This window comes from Diospyros lotus, chromosome 6 (genome assembly GCF_014633365.1).
Source record: "Diospyros lotus cultivar Yz01 chromosome 6, ASM1463336v1, whole genome shotgun sequence".
Lineage (NCBI taxonomy): Eukaryota > Viridiplantae > Streptophyta > Magnoliopsida > Ericales > Ebenaceae > Diospyros > Diospyros lotus.
The window spans coordinates 11,556,439-11,578,175 of NC_068343.1; the positions used below are offsets into that span (position 1 = coordinate 11,556,439).

At 37.6% G+C, this 21,737-nt stretch overlaps 4 protein-coding genes across 5 annotated transcripts; 2 read left to right on the plus strand and 2 right to left on the minus strand.

Annotated features, from left to right (window-relative positions):
* The first annotated feature begins 2,097 nt into the window (after nt 1–2,097).
* LOC127803518 (probable protein phosphatase 2C 60) lies at nt 2,098–9,374 on the plus strand. The gene is made up of 5 exons (XM_052339784.1): nt 2,098–2,539; nt 2,927–3,357; nt 3,587–3,954; nt 7,313–7,549; nt 8,680–9,374. The coding sequence occupies exons 2-5, from the start codon at nt 3,042–3,044 to the stop codon at nt 8,953–8,955; spliced, it is 1,197 nt and encodes a 398-aa protein (XP_052195744.1). The 5' UTR covers nt 2,098–2,539; nt 2,927–3,041; the 3' UTR covers nt 8,956–9,374.
* Nucleotides 9,375–10,222: 848 nt separating this feature from the next.
* LOC127803516 (protein ALTERED PHOSPHATE STARVATION RESPONSE 1-like) lies at nt 10,223–13,445 on the plus strand. Its single transcript, XM_052339781.1, has 4 exons — nt 10,223–11,365; nt 11,843–12,072; nt 12,328–12,554; nt 12,653–13,445. The coding sequence occupies exons 1-4, from the start codon at nt 10,621–10,623 to the stop codon at nt 13,443–13,445; spliced, it is 1,995 nt and encodes a 664-aa protein (XP_052195741.1). The 5' UTR covers nt 10,223–10,620.
* A 407-nt stretch (nt 13,446–13,852) lies between these two features.
* On the minus strand, nt 13,853–15,802 carry LOC127803517 (probable serine/threonine-protein kinase PBL7). Of its 2 annotated transcripts, none has more exons than XM_052339783.1 (7): nt 15,613–15,802; nt 15,302–15,505; nt 15,139–15,207; nt 14,974–15,042; nt 14,843–14,905; nt 14,443–14,759; nt 13,853–14,347 (listed from the first exon to the last, which is right to left on the minus strand). In XM_052339783.1, exons 1-7 carry the CDS (start codon nt 15,800–15,802, stop codon nt 13,853–13,855), a joined length of 1,407 nt encoding a protein of 468 aa, XP_052195743.1. The 2 variants fall into 2 exon arrangements, with proteins under 2 accessions (XP_052195743.1, XP_052195742.1); XM_052339782.1 differs by having other exon boundaries at nt 14,443–14,765.
* Nucleotides 15,803–17,495: 1,693 nt separating this feature from the next.
* Nucleotides 17,496–19,635, minus strand: LOC127803519 (NEP1-interacting protein 1-like). Its single transcript, XM_052339786.1, has 5 exons — nt 19,191–19,635; nt 18,551–18,729; nt 18,213–18,296; nt 17,957–18,124; nt 17,496–17,852 (listed from the first exon to the last, which is right to left on the minus strand). Exons 1-5 carry the CDS (start codon nt 19,501–19,503, stop codon nt 17,730–17,732), a joined length of 867 nt encoding a protein of 288 aa, XP_052195746.1. The 5' UTR covers nt 19,504–19,635; the 3' UTR covers nt 17,496–17,729.
* Between the last annotated feature and the right edge of the window lie 2,102 nt (nt 19,636–21,737).

The following is a 21,737-nucleotide window of genomic DNA, read 5'->3' on the forward strand; positions in this document are numbered from 1 at the left end:
ATGATTTTTATTTTTTTAAAAAAATTAAAGTGTCAAATTAGTCATTATATTTTGGCCTAAAGACCAAATTGCCTAGAATTTAAAATAAGCCAAAGAAATCACTAAATTTTCATAAGCAGCTCACATTAGCCAATTATCAATTACGCCCAACAACGTGAATAAAGAAACTTAATGATTGGCTAACATGACCTCATTTATAAAAGTTTAGTAGTTGGTTTAACCTATTTTAAAATTTAGTAATCAATTAGACTCTTGGACCAAAGTATAGTGGTCAATTTGACACTTTACCCTAAAAATAAGGGTAAGTTTCAAATAATACCATAAGATTTGCCTAAATTACATCAATCACTCTTGTATTTTTCGAAAATGACACTAACCTCCCTTAAAGTTAATTAATATGTATCAAGTATTCCCTTAACCAACTTAACATAAGTTAATTTTATGAAAAATCTCAAAATACCCTTTATCTCTCTTCTAAAATCAAATAAAAATAAAAAAAATAAATAATAAATTATAGAATACCATCGATGCCGATAATCCACTATGGGTTTCTTTCCCATCATCAACTAGTGATGATAGACATTGGACTCTTGCAAAGAGAGAGAATGAATTTGGGTTGAAAATAACACCAAACTTAGATTAATCTGGATTGATTGAATTTAAATATTATAACAATCCACCCCTTTAGATTCAATGAATCTAAATTGATGAGTTCAAAGATAAATCTAAAAAAAAAAAAAAAAAGAAAGAAAGACTTATCACTAATATTTATAAACTCTACTATCATTTATATAAGGTTGGTGATAAGAGTTTTTGCTTCGATTGCCACGAAGGTCTCGTGCAAGAGTTTGAAATCTTATCTCTATTGCCATCAATTGGGAATTTTGGGATTTTTGTAAAAGGGACGGTGAGCAAGGAAAAATAATGTGAAGCAAAGGGTTCCTACATTCAACTTTACTTTGAATTGAAAATTTAATGAATCAGCATTTAAAAATGTTACAATAATTTGGGCACATTAGACCTTCTCACTGATGCAACGCGGTGGACAAATTCAAGCCGCCCGCGGTGGACAAATTCATAGAATCAATGGTCCTCCAATAAGAATGCCAGACTATGCAATAGTTGACCCAACAGAGCTATGCCAAACCTTGAAAGAGATGTTCATCAACATGCATGTAATTGATGGTGGAGGATGGTCAAGCTATTACTACTATTGCTTATCAATTGCAATGAGATTTCATATTTCTATAGGATTTATTACATAAAAATATTGATTTAAGATTTGATCATAATTATAAAAAATACCAATATTTATTTACATATTAGGTTTATAATATTTAAATTACTCGCTGTCTTAAAATAAATATGTTCATTACGATAGTAACATCATCTCATTATTTTTTGTTTAATATTCTATTTGACCATTCCATATGCAAGTTTTGTTTAGACTATTATAGATAATTCTTAATGTATTATTGATAGGATGATTAAGTCATTCACCCTTTTAAATCTCATTTTTCATGCGTGACACAATATTTGGATGCCGCCTACTTTAACTTGGTTTTTGTTGTATTATCATTTTAAATGTGATATCATATTATTTTATTAATATAATACGAATATCTATATTACATCATGATATTTATGTTATTGTTTATGGCTTAAAATTACATGACTAATTTTGTTGGTAAATATTATGGTTATAATATAAGAATAATAGTATTCGATCTGAATTGAGATTGAATATTATGGGTCGACGAAAAGAGTGAATTTTTTGTATAGATATTACTATGTACAATACATATAATAATATACGATTGTATATAAAATAGAGGCAAAATAATAAAAATTCACCTTATTTGACAGAAAATCACTTACGTTAGAAATACATGCATTGTGGCATTTCTCACAGGATTCTTTAAATTTTTATGGTATTTCGAAGTCTTCAACGCCAAGGAAAGAAAAGGGGGACACAGGGATTGGGAAAGGGTTTTTTAGCTTAAAAATTGCAGAACTTTCTCACTATTATATGCATACTTTCTTTCTTTCTTTCTGTACGTGATGTGAGAGGGGGGGGGGGGGGGGGGGGGGGGGGGGGTGTGGTGTGGAGCCCGGTGGCAACCATTTACGGTGATGGCTCGTCAGCCATCGATTTGTTTGTTTCTTTTATAGGGTTTAGCTGCTGAGCAAGACTCGAAAGGGTGAGAAATCAGAAATAGAAACAAGAAGTTACAGTTGGTTCAATCAACGCACTGATTGAGGAGAAGAAGGAAAAAAAAGAATATAAGTAAAAAAAATCCCCGTTTCAATTGTCTCTAGCTTCTTCTTCTTCTTCTTCTTCTTCTTGATGATTCATTGCCTTCAAAATAAACAAGGCCAGTAAGGATTCTGTGTAGCAAGTGTGATTTGATGGATCTAAAGATCTAACACTTTCGCTATTACACGAGGAACTGAAATATTTGGGCCAGATCGCCGTCGTTTTCGTTTGTCTGGTTCGCTAGCTGACCTGAAAGACCACGAAGGGCCGGCTAATGATTCAGTGAGTTCCCTGCCTTGTGTTATTGAATGAGAAACCATATGTGATTGATTTGTTTATGGTTTTGTTTTCTGTAGTTGTATTTGTATATTTCGGCTGTTGCTTCGCTTTTGGCATTTCAATTTACTGTGTTGGCATGTTATACTGTATAGCTGAAGGATTCAACTTTGGAAATTTAAGCTAGGTGTACTCTGTTCCTTTTCTTCTGATATTGAGATTTAGGATGGGCCATTTTTTTCTTTTGTAAAAATAGAATTGGATGTTGGTGTCCCTGTTCTCATATATGATACATTGAGCTGAATTATCTTAAGAGATTCTATGTTTTATTAGTTCTTATCGGAACATAATTCTTGTGGTCTTAATTTTGTTGATTTTAATTCCTTTATACAGGTATTGGTTGGTTCTCCGGTGTGAAAGCGTGTGATACGTCTTTTTTGATCGGGAGAGCTCAGTGCATCCATCTTGGATGTTGAGACATTGGTGGTGGGTCTTGATGAGATGAGGGATGTTATCAAGGTTGATAAACTTTCTGAGGGCCTGCTGGCGGCCATCATCGGACCATGTGCATACAAGTTCAGATGTGGCTGGCAAACAAGATGGGCTCCTTTGGTACAAAGACATTGGGCAGCACTTTAATGGTGAATACTCAATGGCAGTCGTTCAAGCCAACTTTTTGCTGGAGGACCGGAGTCAGATTGAGTCAGGCTGCTTGAGCTTTCTAGATTCTGGCCCATATGGAACATTTGTTGGAGTATATGATGGTCATGGTGGGGCTGAAACCTCACGCTATATCAATGATCACCTTTTTGAGAATCTCAAGAGTAAGTGCGACAATCTCAAGCAGAGTGTGTAACAGGAGATTATTGTGTTTGAGATTCGATTCATCCACTTCCAATTTGAAGCTACACAGTGATTGAGATGTTCAACTGTTTCACAAAATTCATATTCACGATAAAGTTGCTTTTGTCATCCATATATTGAAACTGGATTCTAATGTGTGTTCATGGGGATTGGTTTTTGTACCTGACGGTTCATTTTTTCAATTGGCAGGGTTTACTTCCAAGCAACATTCGATGTCAGTGGATGTGATAAAAAAGGCATTTCAAGCAACAGAAGAGGGGTTTCTCTCTCGTGTTGCTGAGCAGTGGCCAATGAAACCTCAGATTGCAGCTGTTGGATCTTGCTGCCTGGTTGGAGTGATCTGCAACGGGACATTTTACATTGCCAACCTTGGTGATTCTCGTGCAGTTATGGGAAAGCTTGTCAAGGCAACAGGAGATGTTCTTGCTGTACAGCTGTCAACAGAGCATAATGCAAGCATAGAGTCTGTCAGACAGGAATTGCGATCTCTGCATCCAGATGACTCACAGATTGTAGTTCGAAAACATAATGTATGGCGTGTAAAGGGACTGATACAGGTATGTTATTTGCATGATACAAAAAAATTATAATCTAATTGATCATGGATATTCTTGCTTCTCATACTCTACTTTTTTTTATTTATTATTTTATTCTGTAGTCATCTACATCCTATAGGTCAAATTAAGCGTTTTAAGCATTATATCTTGGCTGTGAAAGAATATAACTGCATTGTCATAGTGGCTTGTTCACATTTATTCTGTCTCCCTTACCTTTTGGGATCAGTTCGAGTATTGTTTTTCATAATGAGAAGAGTCCTGTTAATTTGGACTTGTTAGCTGGTGATCTGAACTTGATATGAAGGGGACGGGTTTTCTTTGTATAACTGATACCTGGTTTTGACTGCTTCATTGGTTTTATTCTCTTTCTTCATTGTCTTTTTCTTTGACCAAGAAATAGGTGAAAAAAATGTCAAAATTCTTTTAAAAGGCTCCTAAAGATAATTGTTGCATTTGGAAATACATTTTGCAGATTTTGTTGTAATTTGTATAATTTTCTACTATGTTCCTTGTGGAGCCTAGTTTTGTTTGAAGTAATGTTGGATTTTAGGTATTGAGGATATTCATAACTAATCTTTCTTGCTCCCTCTCTCCCCCTCTCTGTGCACTTTGCTTTTAGAGGATTTGGTGATAATCATTCAATTGGTATTAGAGCAAGCAATAGATCTTTGGTTTGGACCTCTCTATGTACTGAGTAATTATGAGACTTGGGCATATAGCAAGAACAGTGTGGCCAAAAAGTGACAAAAAGAATTGAATTTGAACTTGTTTCTGTCCAAAAAGAAATTTTACATCAGTCCTAACGGGTAATTCTGATTAGCTATATCTAGGTAAAGTTCCTAGCTCCACCAGTCCATCTATGAGTTGTTTGCATTCCCTTTGTTATTGTTAGATTCTTTGGGTTGCTTAAAGGTAATTATCATTGCCCACTCTTATCTGTTCTCCTTTATAGTAGAATGCTCAATTTTTTGCTTAATTCATTTTATGGTCCCTTGAGCTCCTCTGTTTTTAATTATTTATTTCTTTGCACTGCCCCCTCCCCCCCCACCCCCCACAACAAAGGGCGGGGCTCCCAACCTTTGATATGTTGATTGTACCTACCTTGTGTGGATGTATGAGGATCCATGACAGATGTTGTTAGGTATGATATGGTTTGAACTACCTGGACTAAGAAAAATTACATGCTTGAACAACAGAAATTTGTTTTAGATTGAAAACCAATATGGTGTCATAACACTGTCATTTAAATGACACATGGTTTGAAATGGGAAATTCTGAACTTAGTTGGCCAGCTCCAGAGAGCTATTCTGTTGATAGTTTATAGTGAAATGAACTGAAAGTCCTTTTAGAATGTTTTGCATTCTTGAGTGAGAATGATACCAGGCAGTAGTACAATTAATTAATTGGATTTCCGGCAATGAGCTGACATATTCATTATAAAAATATCCAGAATGAAGCTCTGGGTGAGATCTAATTCAAGAAAAATGTAGAATTTCAAGTTTTGCTCATCCTAAACCCTAAAACCCATTACAGAGGAGAAAAAAAAAAGTGAATTACTTGATCCAATTTTGAGTATGGAACTGTAAAGTTATTGGAGAGGGCTTGGTCAGTTTCTAGGATCTGAGTGAAGAAATCACGACTTCTAGTTTTTATCACATTATCTCAAGTTTCAGAAAATAGTCTATCATGATGCTATTGCCCTAGCATCAAACATTTACATTCTTATACTTTTTAAATTTTCTCAGTCACATGCTCTAAATATTTTTTAATACAAGGTCTATTTGTAAGTTACCTTCTCAAATGGTGTTTGTCCCTATCCGTTCTAGCTAATTTTTTGTTTCATATCAATTTTATCTGGATTGTAGTTCACTAGTATTTAAGTTCAAGAAAGGATATATGAGGATGGGATCTTCAGTGATGAGGGGGGAAAAACTGTGTTAGTATTTAAGTAGATTTAATTGCTTTGAACTGGTTTTGGTATGATGTCGAAAGGAGATTTGGCTTATTTTGACGTGTTATTCTTGTGGTAGTTACTAACAGTTAGGGCACCAATAATTGCTGGACACCACCTAATTTGTTGGGCATGCATCCAAACATGCACTCTTTTGTGTTTTAGACATTTGAGGATATCCATAGCTCTATCAATTAGATTGTAAATTTGAAGAAAATAACTTGATATTAAGTATTATAAGTAAAGAAGAAGAAGAATTTGTTGCTACTGCTACGTTCTTGTTTTGTCTTTCAATTCTAGGTGTTCTCAAACCTAAGGCTTTCAATTTGTTTATAAATAGAGCTTTGGATGATATATATTAGAACCTATTTAACCATTCTTTCCAAAATGGGACAGGAAAATGATTGGTTGTTCTTTTGAAATTGTAGTCAACTTGAAAAACACAGTTATGGACATGGCATGTAACATATACAGCCCAGAATGGCAATATTTGGAATAGTTGGGAGTTAGGACATGAAATATAGGATATGTAAATACACACGCATGCACACATTTGTATGTGTAATTGAAAATATTAGCTTTTTCTTTTACATTTTAGAAAGCTATATCAATAAAATAAGGTGAAACTTATGGGCTACAAAGGTGTTGAAATTAAAAGATCAGAGGGGGATGGACTCATAGATAAAAGTCTATGTGGTTGTTATTTATAATTGATTTTCAACATTTCGTTTAAGCGTGTATTCTAGATCTAATTTATTGAAGTGTAGGGCGTGCATATTTTTATCCTGGACATGGCACCTCCATAGAAGGCATGACAACTTTCAAGTGTAGTTGCTTCTTAGTAGTCAACTCAAGTCTCCTAAGCGTTTTCTCACTACCTGGTTGTATATCAAGGATCATGATTTCAATTAAGCCATGCTGAATCATTTCTTTTTATTTCTCAATCCGACTTCATTATGGCATCCTCACTCTTCCTAATCTCATATCCATTTTAGCATGCCTGTCCAGTTAGATCATTTTTGTGGTATTCTTATTATGATGGTCTAACAGTTTGTACCATCAAACCATGGGTTTGCTATAAATTGGTAATACATGTGTGTGGATATGTTACTTAAGAAATGAAGAAATAGTAATTGTTCTTCATGCATGCATTTAAGGACATATACCTATATATATATATATATTCTTTTGTCTTATTTTCAAATAAAATTGTTGCATCATGATGTAACCCTGTCCCTTATACAAAGGCTTATTAGTGTGAAAGTTTTTATTTGAGAACTATGCTGTTGATCAAAATATGTGTTTTATTTTGACAATTGATGTCAATTTTACCATCCATCCATTGGATTTGTTTGAATGTCCACATCACTGTACATCATTTATATTATGGCGTTTTCATTTTTGCAGGTTTCTAGATCAATAGGTGATGTTTATCTAAAGAAGGCTGAATTCAACAGGGAGCCTTTATATGCTAAGTTTCGCCTTCGTGAGCCTTTTACTAGGCCTATATTAAGCTCTGAACCATCAATTTCTGTGTGTGAACTCCAGCCAGATGATCAATTTGTCATATTGGCATCAGATGGATTGTGGGACCAACTTAGCAATCAGGAAGCTGTGGATATAGTACAAAATCACCCTCACAATGTAAGTTGTTAAACTTGGCCCTCTCATTTAGTTGTTTGATGCTCTACATAATACATAATACATAATTCATAATTGAACATTGGACTCTTTTTTTTTTTTTGCTAAGTAATTATATTAAAAGGCTGCTTAGCCAAATGACATTACAGAAGAAAGAGATCCTGGGAGCTGAGACCCATAGGATCTAGATACAAAAGCCACAAAAGCATACCAAGAACAATGCCAAATAGCCCTAATCAGACAGATGCATAAACAACTAGTAAATAAGGCTACAATAGACCTATTCCAACCGTTCATGAAAACTGTTCGCATTGAGACACAAACTACCAACAATACAAAAGATGGGATCCAACACCCACCAGATAGGAGACTCAGCATCAGTATTAACAAACCAAGCCTTTCAGTCATTATCCTGGGCAGCCATGGATGAACCAGTCCAAACACCATGATTGAAGTCCATGTGAGGGGTATCACGGATAGCTTTGACACCCATAATGGGACTATGAATAACCACAATGGGTTGATGTACTCTCTATGAGGGGTAAAAACTACAACGGGGGACTCTTTACTATGCAATCTCTGATGCTGATTTGCAGCCTATATTCCAGAGGTAAAGAAAGGAAATTGCACTTCTCAATCATTGATTTGATCATTTCTAAAATATTCTTAATTGTCCAAGTGTGTAACCTCTTACTTACTAACTAGGCACCTACCAATTTCCAACTCTATTAATTTCATCAATTACCTAGTTAAAGCTTCAAATTTCTTCTTCATTTCTGGACGAAAGCTTTTTTGAAATTCATTCAGAGTTGGTGATTGGCAAGCTTTTTTGAAATTCATGCGTGTCTGTGTCATTAGGTGGTTCCAGTTGCACTTTTTTGCATCAACAAAAATTCAATTACTAAGATGCCTTTAATCAACTAGTTTCCAGTCTATTAATATCCATGACATAGCAATAAACAATTGATTGTCACTAGCAAATGTGTCCCTCAATATTATGATAACATGCTACCTGTATAAGCCCCATCCCGCACTGTAATTTGATGGTTGAATGTGGTGGAAACCAGTGTAAAAATGAGTCGGTTGAGGACATCAAATGTGGAGCTCCCCAAATGACATCTTCCTTCATGCAGGGAAGTGCTCGAAGGCTGGTGAAAGCGGCACTGCAGGAAGCAGCCAAGAAAAGAGAGATGAGGTATTCGGATCTGAAGAAGATTGACCGTGGAGTGAGGCGACATTTCCACGACGATATCACAGTCGTAGTAGTGTTTCTTGATTCGAATCTTGTGAGCAGAGCAAGCTCTGTCAAAGGCCCTGCCTTGTCGCTGAGAGGAGGCGGGGCGAATCCATCTGCATCTGCAAAAAGCTCGGCTGCTTATGCCACACCTACTGGACTGGGTGCCATATGACCCCAAGATAGAGTTATTCATCTTGAGTTCAAGCATTATCCTTTTTTGAACTTCTTGTTAGATTAATTCTTTAATGTACAATGTAACACCTAGCTTAACATGGGGCAGGCACATTACTGAGTTTCTTGGGAAGAAAGAAACAAAAGGAGGAAAAGAAAGGAATCATCAGGAAAAAAGAGAACTTCAAATCAAAAGAGTAAGGGATTGCTTCCTGAAGATGGGTCTCTTCAGTCTTCAACTTACTGATTTTCCATTTTTCCTCGATCATTTGGTTTCTGCTGTGATCTACATTTATGTGAAATCTGAAGAACGCTGCTGGACATCAAATTTTATGCTTATGTTTGTGAAGTTACATATTAAGAAGGAAATTGTATTATTAGTTTCCAATTAACAATGCTGTCACCTCACTCTAGAGCTAATTCGGTTTGGTGATAAAAAGATTATTACACTTTGTCACAAGGACGAACGCTCATGCTAATGCTAGTGTTGGGGGTCCGGCGGTGGCTTTATTACACTTGAAGCCCTCCGCCGGTACGGGGAACATTCACAATTAGATATTTAATTATGATATTTTTAATTATATGTGTATGTCTATATTAATTTATTATATTTTATGTTTTATTAATATAAATATATAATAATAATAATAATAATATAGTAATACATAAAATGTTACATAGCCAATCTGGCTGACAATCTGGTCGACAATGTGACTTTATCAGTACAGTAGGAGGCACAATGGCCGATGCATGCATTGTTGTTTGTTGTCTCCCAAACGTCAATCTCTCTCTCTCGTGCCCCCACCTCCAGGCTCCCCGCCGTACCCAATAATCACATTACCCACGTACGAACGAACCCATCTCATCTCATCTATGGTACCCACCTAGAAAGGCAAAACATTATTATTGCTTACAGCATATATCCACAGTAAAACGATTTGACTTCTTCTTGAATATTGGAAAGAAGGAAAATTATCCCTACAGCACGAGCTACGCTTTAGGCTCGTATAATGAAATATCAAATGACAAAACAGTTGATAAACACTGAAACTCAATCTGAAGTAGAAATAAAAATACTGTTAATTAAACTAACCTTTCTAGTCATATATATATATATATATGATTTTAAAGGATAAGAACAAATAATTATTATATAAATTATAATTATAAATTTATTTAAAACATAATTTAAAGAAAGCGCGGATTTTAAAGGGTATGGAATCAAACATTCTACGTGAATTCCTCTCAGTAGAATCAATCATCTTTTTACTCATTTGAGTTTTAGAATGAATTCATTCATTCATTCCCAACATAGCCTATATATATATATATGCTATAGCCTATGCTATAGTAGAAGTAATTAAGTGACAGCATTTCAATGGAGCGCGTGAAGTGATCGAAGGGCATGTCTCTGTGTCTCTGCAAACGCTGAAATCTCTGCTAAAACATTCTTAGATTAGATTTGGTAGGCGATGGAATTCGATGCCTCTCTCTCTCTCTCTCTCTCTCTCTCTCTCTATAAAACCACTACTTTTGCAGCATACATATATATATATATATAGAATATATAGATATACATACATCTCTCAGCTAGCGCTAACTCGCATTGTGATAGCAACTTTTCGAATCCACCATAATTACGCCTTTTGAAGCTCAAGAATCGGAGATGGGTTCCGCTGCCTCCATTTCCATGTCCAGGAGGAGGAGGAGGGAAGAAGAAAACGTCGAAGACGACGCGCTCTCAATCTGCAGGCAGCGCAAACGCCTCATCAAATTGGCCGTCGCCCGCCGCCGCTCGCTCGCTAATGCCCACCGTAATTACAGCCACTCTCTTTACGCCGTCGCCATGGCCCTTAGGCTGTTCGTGGCCCGGCAATCTTCTCCGCCGTCGGCGTTCCTCATCACGCTCCCGTCTCAATCCCCCTCCTCCTCCTCAGCCGGCGGCGGCGGTCGAAACCCAGTTCTCAAAGCCGCGGTCTCTTCTCTCTCCTCCAGTCTAGAGGGAGAGAAAGAAGATGACGGTGGCGGCGAAGAAGAAGAAAGAGAGATCTGTGAGCATTTTTACGGCGACTCGGCCCCGGAATTGCCGTCACCGGAGAATGTTTTCCGCTGGGATTTCTTTTCTCCTTTCGACGGTGATCCGAGGGCGGCGACGGAAGCAGAGGGGAGAGCAGAGCTGGAGGAGGAAGAAGAGCACAAGCCTCTGCTGAGGGGTGGTGATAGCGTGACCCTGGGGGAACAGAAGGGCTCAGGAGGGATTGACACGTGCACGAAAGGGAGGGAATTGCTGGAGGCGTTGAAGGACGTGGAGGACCATTTTGTGAGGGCTTGTGAGAGTGGCGGGGAAGTTTCCAGGATGCTGGAGACCAACACGGCTCCTCTTCATTACTCTTGTTTCCAGGAAATCCAATGTGGGTTTTTATTTTTAAGATCATTTTCTTATTCTCCCTTTCAGTTTCATCTCTTCAGCTTCATGACTACCCTGTACTCTAGTTTTTTTTTTGGGTTTTTGGGTTTCTTCCTGTATGTGTTCAGATTACATTGAATTCTGATTCAGTTAACTAAATTTGTGTGATAGAGATGGTATTTCTGTACCTAATTCAAAACTTAGGATTCTTGACCCATCAATTCTCTATAAATAGCCCAAATATATGATTACTACACGTCGAGTAATCATATATTTGAGCGCCTCGTGGATGTAGACACGTTTTAGAACCACGTTAAATTTGTGTTGTTTTTAATTTTGATCTTGTATGACGTAACAAGCCATCCAATAGCATACCAAATTATGAACTTTGTTTCTTGAGGAAATTTTCTTGAATTGCTACACGGAATAACATATTTCCCACACTGATGATTTTCTTGTCATTATTGCTGCGTATTTACAGACAACCCAAATAAGAATTTGCAATCGATCGCATGGCATGGGTCTACTTCATCTTCTCCTTCCTTTCTGAAGAACTTACTTGCGTCCGGCAGCCGGAGTTCCTCGCAATGGGAGTCAGATTTCAAGAGAACTGAGCTTTGTGATGAATATGGCGGGATGGATTCGGGAAGCCATTCATTAACTCTTGAAAGGCTCTATGAGTGGGAGAAGAAGATTTATGAAGAGGTCAAGGTAGTATATTATCCCCATTCAAGTAATTAATTTACCCTTTTTGTATGATCTAGCAAAAGAGATGGGGGAAGATCTGAAAAAACTTTACCGGGAGGAATTTACAGGAAAATGAGACTGTAAATAAAAAATGAATGGCGAAATAGAATTTACGTACTCGAACCACGTAATGGGATAATGACTTAATGCAGTGTTGTTATTGTGTGATCTATTGAATCTCCTTTTCTGAATGTTTAAATGTTGTTGCTCTGTACACAGGCTGGAGACGACGTGAGGAAACTTTATGAGCAAAAATGCTTACAGTTGAGAAACCAGCTGGGTGCTAAGAGAAAGGGCCTCCAGTCAGTGGAAAAGACTGAAGACGAGGTAAGAGAACTGTATTCCAGAATGTTGGTTGCGATACGCACTGTTGAATCAATCTCTGAAAAAATCCAGAAACTGAGAGATGAAGAGCTGCAGCCGCAACTAGTTGAGCTGCTACACGGGTAAGATGATTGATATTCTAATCAACTTTTTGAGGAGTGAATGAGAACGTAACCTGAAAATTTGTGTCCCTAATCCCCATTCTAATTCCTTTTTGCAGTATAATGACAAATTGGAAGCTAATGTTGAAATCACATGAAACTCAAAAACAAGCCATGTTTGAAACTACACTCTTCACTTGTCCTGCTTATGGGAAATTTTGCAATGACTCTCGCCGTATTGCCACTCATCAACTTGAAGCAGAACTCCAAAATTGGCGTGCTTGTTTCGCTGAATATGTTTCTGCTCAAAAGGCATATGCTGAAGCTCTCCATGGATGGCTATCTAAATTGATTGCTCCAGAAGTTGGATCTTTTGTCTGGGTCAGATCTTCAGTTTTGCGGCCTCAGATGAATGGGCCGCCATTGTTTTCGCTGTGTCATGATTGGTTAACAACCCTGCAAAAGTTGCCGCACGAGTCAGTAATCTATGCCATGAAAAGTTTTGCAAAAGATATCCAGGCTTTGTGGGCTCAGCAAGGGGAGGAGCAACAGCAGAAGAGGAAGGTTGATGGACTTGCAAAAGAGCTTGAGAGGAGGGTTCTCGCATTGCAAAGGGCAGAGGAAAAAGTGCTGGAGTCCAAGGTTTCTCGACAGAAGACAGAGATCAATGTTCGAAAGCAGGTTGAGTTCTTGGCAGAGAGGAAAGATCTGTTGGATGTGTTAAGGAAAAAGCTCGAGGTTGAGAAGGCAAGGCATTGGGATAGCATGGAGGAGACGCAACAGATGGCTTTACATGGATTTCAGGCAGGATTTTCTTCAGTTTTCGAGTCCTTGACAGAGTTCTCAAAGACCTCTTTAAAGATATATGCTGACCTAGTGGCCATCTGTGGAAATGGTGAGGCAGGAAACTAGAAAGGTAACCTTTCTGAGAAGTAGAAACAGGATCCTGAGTTCAGCAAAAGATGTATAGAAATAGAAAGTTACATGACGTTCAGGTATCCAGCTTGGTTGTTTCCATAAGATACTTCGAAGTTGTAGCCTGCCGGAATAGAATGACAGGCATATTTAGATTTAGTAGATCATATATGTTATGCAGATTCAGTATATCAGTTTGCACATCTGCTTGTGATAAACTTTTTCCTGGCATTACTTATGCTGCTAGCAAACTTTCTCATTTGCCAAACAAACCAGGAAAGAAGAAGAGGAAAGAATAAAAAACTTCTAAATTCAACTGTCCTAACTCTGTCCATTAAACCCTGACAGTTCAGAAACCATTTAATATACTTAATCTAACATCTAACTCCAAACAAAAGACAACATCAGCCCCGGGGTAAGCTGACGTCCGCGTTATTATCTGTATTTGTTTCCTCGCTTATTCCCCCCAGGTTGTTCGTATCGAATTCAATGCTCACACTACTTGTTTCTAAACATCTCAAGCTTGCACTTTGGAAGGAGAGGCTATCAATATCTACATGAAATCTTTGAAGTCCGACACCATCTATGCTGACAAAGCTTTGAGAATACTCGTAATCCATCGACCTACAACTGCTTTGACCCCTTGATCGACCAGATGCACTGATGGATCTACAGGGACCCCTTGAAGGCTGCTTGTTAATGAAGTTGTCCGCTGCATGGAGAGCTGCCTCTAGCTCTTGCCACACTTGAGTCATTGTAGGCCGCTGCTTTGGAACTTTCATCACGCATCTCAGGGCAAGTTGTCCCATCTTCAGCATCATCTCCATATTGCAAGGCTCTAATAGAAGATTAGCATCCAAGATTTCCTGGACAACACCTCGCTCCAAGCTTGGCCTCGCCTGCAATTTTATGAAAACTAGTGATTCCTTTCCAATTTTGTGTATTTTAGCAAGAACCATGATTCCTTTCTCCGGTTTGATCTAAGCTTACATACCCATTCAATGATGTGATATTTAGATTGATTTCTGGTTGTACCAACTGCAGGGCATGCTGTAACAAGCTGCAGAAGTATGACTCCAAAGCTATATACATCGCTGAAAGGAGACAAATGGAAGCTTGAACAATAGGCAGGGTCAAGGTACCCTGGTGTTCCTTTGATCTGGCTGCTCACATGTGATTGTTCCCCCGTGGGACCTGATCTCACCAGCCCAAAGTCCGAAACTTTAGCTTCAAAGCCCTCTCCTATAAGGATGTTACTCGGTTTTATGTCCCGGTGTATTATGCTCGGTGTCATCTCTTCATGCAAATAAGCTATGCCTGCAAGAAGTTTGGAAATCATATTGGTTTACAAACTGCACGTAGTTCATGTTATGAAAAGGATGTTGTTGACCGACCTTTTGCTGCTCCGATGGCAATGGTGACTCTTTCCCTCCAGGATAAGCTCTTCCCTCCTTTTCCTATGCAACTAATATCAGACATCAGTAACAAGGTATAAAGTAGATTCAGGCGGCAAATTAGAACATACCGATAATGTAGTCAAGTAGTGAACCATGTGGTACATATTCATATATCCAAACTTTTTCCCCTTTTAATCCTGCCAAAGGAAAATTTGATGAAATGATTAAGGCCGCCTAATTGTTGGAACCATTATCTTTGGGGATTGCTAAAATCTGGGGCATTATCGACTTACCAGGTTCTTCACAGAATCCCACCAATCCCACAAGATTTCTGTGCTTGACTTTTGAAAGCAACCTCACCTCTGTTTCAAGAAAATTACAGCAGAATTACTTCAAATACTTGACTTGTACCTTCAGGCTAAGAAACATAGGCACAGGTTATTGGTGCTTAATTACCATTTCGGAAATCTTCGGTGCTCGGGATGGAATCATCACGAGGCCTCTTGATTGCCAGGGTTCCCTCCACATCAAACGTGCCTCTGTAAACATTTCCATATGCACCAGATCCCACCAGGCAATCTTTGCTGAAATTCTTGGTGGCCTTCTCTAGTTCTTCGAGCTGAAATTGCCTCAATGCCATCTTCTCGGCATCCAACTTTCCTGCAGACAGGGAAACAACATAGAAGAAGATTTTTTGGGGTTTAGACAGAGCCAAGCATTTGTAATTCACTAGTTCTTTCTGTTGCAGGAATTTTGATGAAGGTGACCTTGGCGCTTTCTAGGCCGCCTGCAACTGGGATAGAGCTTGCTCTTGATACAGAAACATAAAAAGACACCAACAGAGAGAGTTGCCATGGCAAAAGCAGCTCCCCACCATATATGACTATGGGTGAGAACAGAATTTCGAATTCTCAATGGCCGGGGGCTGGATGCTGCTGTTGTGCTTGAATCCGCCATTTTTCAATTAGAATCAGCCGGGCAAAGAGATGACATGCTCTCGCTGGCATGAAGCTACTCAACCAACCAGAGAGACAGGAAGAGGGATTAATACAGACAAAATTGCAGTATAAGAAGTTGCAGAAACCGGTATGTGGCCGGCAATCTGCGCATTTTCAAATCTCATCCTATAATGATCAGTTTCTAAATTGTGACTTGGTCTTACACTCGGGCGGCATATGTGGCCAAGGTGAGTTCGAAATCAATACAAGTATTTTGTTTAGAAGTCTTCTTAACAGAGAGAGATTATACTAGTTTTTGAATTTGGACAAGAATAGAGCACTTGTAGGTTCAATTGATAAAGGTCATTGACCACTATCAAACAAAACTCCTTCAACATTGCTGTCTTGTATGTTTATCTGCGTGATTTCGGGGCATAAAAAATGATGGTTCTACAACAAGACTGAGTTAATTTGTGTGTTTTAAGGATTATTGGTTGAAACTTTCCATCATGTACACGATGATGCTTGGTTTTTGTAAACTGGATAAGCGTACGTCCAAACTTGTACACATAAGCCACAGGATTTAAAAATTTAGTACTTGATTACTTAATACATAAATTGTGTCAATCTTGATCAGTTCCTTGTCTTTTTTCCCATTTGAATTAGCTTGATTGGATTGTATATATTTAGCCATCGATTGGTTGTCTGTCATCAACCCACAAATTGAAAGGGCCAACCATTTCATCTGGGAAAATATTTTCCCGAGAAACCATCAGCCCCACATATTGGTAGATCTCATCACCCATGACTAGACATCTAAAAAAGGAGAAGAAATGAAATGGGAGATATTTTTGGCACTGAAATTTGGTGCAGGCACCAAGAACTTAGGGGGGCGGATATAGCAGTGAGGATTACTGGGTTTGGGCCATAAAGGCCATTTATTGCGGTAGCTCTACGGTATGGCAAGAGTATTCAATTTGGTGGTTCAAAAGCGATAAGGGTTTTGGCTCAGACAGAGTGTGCCAGTCTCAACTCTCAACTCTCAACTCTCGGTGTCATCCACCCTCCCAATCATAATGCATCTCCATTTTGATATGTTACATCAGCACGCAGCACCCCTCAGTTATTTTCACAGAGCCATAATGGTGCCATATTAGCTCATAAGTTTTAAATTGTCTAATTTGCTCCCCAAAAAAAATTCATCATCTTGACGTGAAGATCCCAACCCGAAGATCTGGTCCGATGGCGGTGGTCCTCAGTCGAAATCAACTAATCAGCAATTGTATTCCTCATCCTGACATGTGTAATAAAAATTACTAAGCGTGCTTTGTCCTTGCACTTCAGTTCATGCTCATAACCAGCCATTCTATCATTCACTACAAGCAATTTTGGTTCTTCTTCTTGATCATTCTGCTTCCCTAGTGTACGAGACTCCTCCCATTTCTAAATAGTTGAGCCTCGCCCCTCTCGACTGATAGGTAAATGAAATCTCCTCTTCGACAATTGGACATGGGAAGGGAGAGGGATTCCTATGTGCCTATCATTTAGTAGACATTCTAATTGCAGTCAAAACTAAGAAGCACTTTGTTTATGCTATACCCACGACAGACAAGCACACAATCCATCAAATGGGGGACCAAGAGGAATTGGCATTACAAGACAAGCAGGAATTAAGCAGAAAGAAACGAAGAAAACAGAGGATGAAACATAGATTGACAGTAGTAATAGAATCATTTCATCACAACTCAAAAAGGATTTTATACAGGATGATGATGGTGAAGTACAATGACCTAGCTCGTCGAGATACATCGCGCTCAGACTGATTACACAAGACTATATGAAGAAAGGTATATCCGAGTGTTTTTAAGAACAAAACAGGGAGGGAGATCCTACAACTAAAACAATTAAAGAACTCTTCATGTCCCGAAATTTACATCAAGTAATAATTATAGATCCCTTCTGCATAAGGGGCAAGAACCATGCCTCACCAGCCACTTATCAATGCATGGTAGGTGGAACATATGATGACAATGGGGCAAGCTTCTAACAGTCTCTCCAAGCTGAAAGTCCTGAGTCATTTAAAAGGCAAATAGTCTTTGATTAGATAAAGCTCTTCCTGACCAATCTAATTCACACAAGCCTGTAAGAATCAATAGAAATCAAAATTATGCACCTGCAGGCACACAGAACAGGATGCTTTCTCCCCAGATGCATCCACATTATTGTTGCTAGTGATTGTGATCTTTGGGATCTTTTCAACTGAATCTCCAGGCAAACCCTTCGAGCCCCCAGTATCGAAGATATTGGGGATCTCTTCAAAGTTCGTTTCGACAGCGCCCATCTGGTTAAACACCACATCAGAAGCATCAGCAAATGTACGAAACTCATTGCTAAAGCTTTGAACAACTTGAATTTGTGTCTGAGAGTACCTGACTTTGCACTGCACTTAGCATGGCTGGACCAATTCGCTCCCGGACAAGTCTGCCACTCAGAAGGCTTGCAATAACATCAATCTGGATAATTCACAAGAATATGAAGATTAAAATCTTCCTTCAGAGAATGGAGTATTCATGATAAACTCATAAGCTAAAAAGGGGGGCATCCCCAATGTACAAATGCTCCCCGCTTTGGCGAGGGTTGGGTTATATTTATATGTAGCTTTTCCCTTGCATTTTTTAAAGGAGAATATTTCTAAGACTCAAACTCGTATCTTTCTAACCATAGAGGGCAGATATCAAAATTCAAGGGGGAAGAAGATGGATAGTACCAAGTAGAGTAGACAGCCGATTCCAGATTCGTCTGATTGCCAGAGAACAAGAGAAGATTCGAAAACTTCAATGGAGAAGACAGCCCCAGAGATGGCTCCAACTGCAGCTCCGCGCACAAATCCGCTCTCTGTCTCTTGGCCTATTAAGGCTCCGGTCATGGCTCCTAATAAAGTCCCCACTGCAGAAAACAAGTGACTTCCTCCATGAATATCAATGTCTAAGCAGACAAAAGAACATATTTTTTTCTGCTACTGTGATTCTATTATCTTAGAAAAACAAAATTTGGCATTGATTCCCAATGTGTTCGTCCATATGCAAATCTTTTTCATCGTCACAAATACTCAACTAAAATCCATCAAATCAATTACGGTAAATCTCTAAAACGACAAAAAAGAAAGAAATGGAAGAAACACAAAATGATTTGCTTCACAGAGAATCTGAATATCATTACCAAGTTGACCAAGGGCAGAATTATGAGAAACCTAATTTCATGTTCCAAAAATATGAAGGTAAAGAGAATACACCCTAATCCCAAGATTTCGCAAGCCGAGGTCAGAAAACAAAATCATAATGCCATTTGATCAACAAATCCGCGGAATTGAGCCAGAAATGGGTGGAACCGAGGGAAGAACTACAAACCTAACGCGAAGAAGAAGGTGAAGATCGCAGAGAAAACATGCCCAATAACCGCAGAAACCGCGCATCGGAAGAATTCCTTAACTCTGTCGACGAAATTCCCCACAGAAAATGGAGACGGGGAGGAGGAAGAAGGAAGGGAATGAGATGGGTAGCCATAAACCTCCATGGATTGGAGCTTCGATCCAAAAAAATAAATGCTTTTGGACTGGTTCAAAGGGGGAGAGAAGAGAAGGCGAATGATATAAAGGAAACAAGAGAGAGAGGGCTTTGCTGCATACTTAGTCGCTAAGAGAAGGTGAAAAGAAACCCACATGAACCAACTCGCATTTATAGCTGTTTCCTTGCAGGATCAAAGCTACTTCTCTCTCCGTCGGGCCAGCCAACCAGCCAGAATAAAATCGGGTTTATGATCTCATTAATCAATCAAACACAAGAAAGCGAATTTTCTTTCTTTCTTTCTTTCTGTTTTTCTTTTTCCTGGCCGTCAAAGCAATAACGTCCTAATTGCCCCCCCCCCCCTCCCTCCCCTCTGAGTGACGCCATAAAAAGTAATTTCATTTCATAATACCGATTCCATCATTTTGTTTGCAAATCAAATCAATAATAGGCCAGAAGAAGAAGAAGAAGAAGAAGAAATATTAACATTTTCTTGCCGTTTCTTTATACATACATACACTCGAAAGAAAGAAAAAAATGTATATTGATTCGTTTTTCTCTCATTTTCTGGGGTGCCAAACAGAGGGGAAGCTTCTTTTTTGACAAATTGGGGATGTCATAATTTCATCGTCTAAGTCGTCCACAAATGGTCACAGGCCAGATTTTGATTTTTCTACCACTCGTTTTCTCCATGAGAGAGAGAGAGAGAGAGTAAGAGAGGTGGGTTTGATGAGGGAGGAGATATTTAATTTCATCTGACGGGGCCTATTGGAATTGATTGTGTCCGTCCGATCTAGTTATTTTTTTATTGATTGATCGTGATCAGTGGTCCACAGATCGCTCTTAAGTAGCAATGGGTAGGTGTTAATTAGAGCTAATCCCGATGCGTTCATCACCATGTCACCATGCATGCATGCTGAATGCTGCTGTCTTCTCTTATTTTTCTTTTATTATTATTATTATTATTATTATTATTATTATTCTTTTAACAAGGGGTAAGCTTGTAGTGTGCATAAATGGCGAGCCCTAACCTTCTATCCCAGCTTGAGTGCATTCATATGTTATTTAAAAAATCATATAATTTTTATTGAATTTTAATAATAGTATCGTAAATTTTATTTATTTTAAAAAAATATCAATTAATAAAATTAATATCAAAATACTCGTCCCTTCTTAAATCTTATTTTTAGCATAAGAATCAACTTATCATGAAAAAGAATATCAATAATAACTTGAGGTTGGACCAATTTATACGTCAAATTGGGCCTAATTTTATATTTTGAGGTATATAATTTGGCCAATCATAATTCGGCCTAATTTTGTTGAAAAGGTGTGACGTTAATTTAATGTTACACCGAAGTCCAATTTGCTTACTATTTCAAAGCAAATTAAGAAGAAGAGATGCAGAAGTTGCACTAGGAAAAGGTCAGCCAAATTTTGCCCTTCGTGTGGCATACTTTTGCCGTCCTCCTGGATTTTTATCTAAAAATATTAATAAATTTATATAAAAAATAAGATACTAGCTCGAAAACCTTCTTTTTAAGTAATATTTTTTAATTAAAAAGTGAGTTAAAAAATGAGATATAAAAAATATTTTAAACAAAAGTGTTTTCTATTATATTTGTTAAATTTATAAAAAAAAAAATTAAAAAGTCACGTAATTTTTTATCTATAATTTTATAGATAAATTTATCTTCTCTCTTTTTAAATAAATTTTTCTTTAATCTTATAAATAAGAAAAAATAACTCGTATGTCTCCTAATTCATTTCAAAAAATTTAACGTGTAATAAAAATATTAAAATATTTCTTATCCTTATCTTAACCATTCCATATATTAATTCAAAAAATATTTTAATTTTATCTTACTCATTTTAACAAACAATACCTTAATAGAAAATAAAGAGAGATTAATTAGGTCATGATAATAATTATTATTTGTTTAATTAATTTACCAGAGTATATGAAGCAAGGAACCAATTAAGTAGCAGCTGGTTGAGAGCTTAAAAAGGCAAATCCAACCTAAATGCCAAGACTGTCAAGGAACAGGAACCAGATATATAATATATTACTACTCAAAAGAAAAAATAAGAATTACTACTCAAAAGAAAAAAATAAGAAAGAAAGTGATTCTGTTCTTGCAAGGGGTGGGCCTTATAAGAGGTGTGAGACCCACACACTTATTTTTGCATTTTTTATCAGACAATATAAAAATTGTCGGATAATATATCACGATTTAGAAAAAAAGAATATGATAGAGACAGGACATTAATTATTTATTATAAATAGATGCTGAAGATTAATTATTTAGTTAAAAGCAATGAATAATAATAATAATAATAATCAATGGTAATAGATGTGTGGAGGTCCAAAGCTTTTTAATTTGTTTTTTA

Coding starts and splice junctions, on each gene's coding strand:
- LOC127803518 (XM_052339784.1), top strand. CDS start 3,042: ATGTTATCAAGGTTGATAAACTTTCTGAGGGCCTGCTGGCGGCCATCA. Junction 3,358..3,586: donor CCTTTTTGAGAATCTCAAGA/GTAAGTGCGACA, acceptor TTCAATTGGCAG/GGTTTACTTCCAAGCAACAT. Junction 7,550..8,679: donor TACAAAATCACCCTCACAAT/GTAAGTTGTTAA, acceptor TCCTTCATGCAG/GGAAGTGCTCGAAGGCTGGT.
- LOC127803516 (XM_052339781.1), top strand. CDS start 10,621: ATGGGTTCCGCTGCCTCCATTTCCATGTCCAGGAGGAGGAGGAGGGAA. Junction 11,366..11,842: donor TTGTTTCCAGGAAATCCAAT/GTGGGTTTTTAT, acceptor GCGTATTTACAG/ACAACCCAAATAAGAATTTG. Junction 12,073..12,327: donor AGATTTATGAAGAGGTCAAG/GTAGTATATTAT, acceptor CTCTGTACACAG/GCTGGAGACGACGTGAGGAA.
- LOC127803517 (XM_052339782.1), bottom strand. CDS start 15,802: ATGGCGGATTCAAGCACAACAGCAGCATCCAGCCCCCGGCCATTGAGA. Junction 15,208..15,301: donor CACCGAAGATTTCCGAAATG/GTAATTAAGCAC, acceptor TTCTTGAAACAG/AGGTGAGGTTGCTTTCAAAA. Junction 14,766..14,842: donor TGCCATCGGAGCAGCAAAAG/GTCGGTCAACAA, acceptor AACTTCTTGCAG/GCATAGCTTATTTGCATGAA.
- LOC127803519 (XM_052339786.1), bottom strand. CDS start 19,503: ATGTGGGTTTCTTTTCACCTTCTCTTAGCGACTAAGTATGCAGCAAAG. Junction 18,297..18,550: donor TCGGCTGTCTACTCTACTTG/GTACTATCCATC, acceptor TGAATTATCCAG/ATTGATGTTATTGCAAGCCT. Junction 17,853..17,956: donor CCTGTTCTGTGTGCCTGCAG/GTGCATAATTTT, acceptor TAAATGACTCAG/GACTTTCAGCTTGGAGAGAC.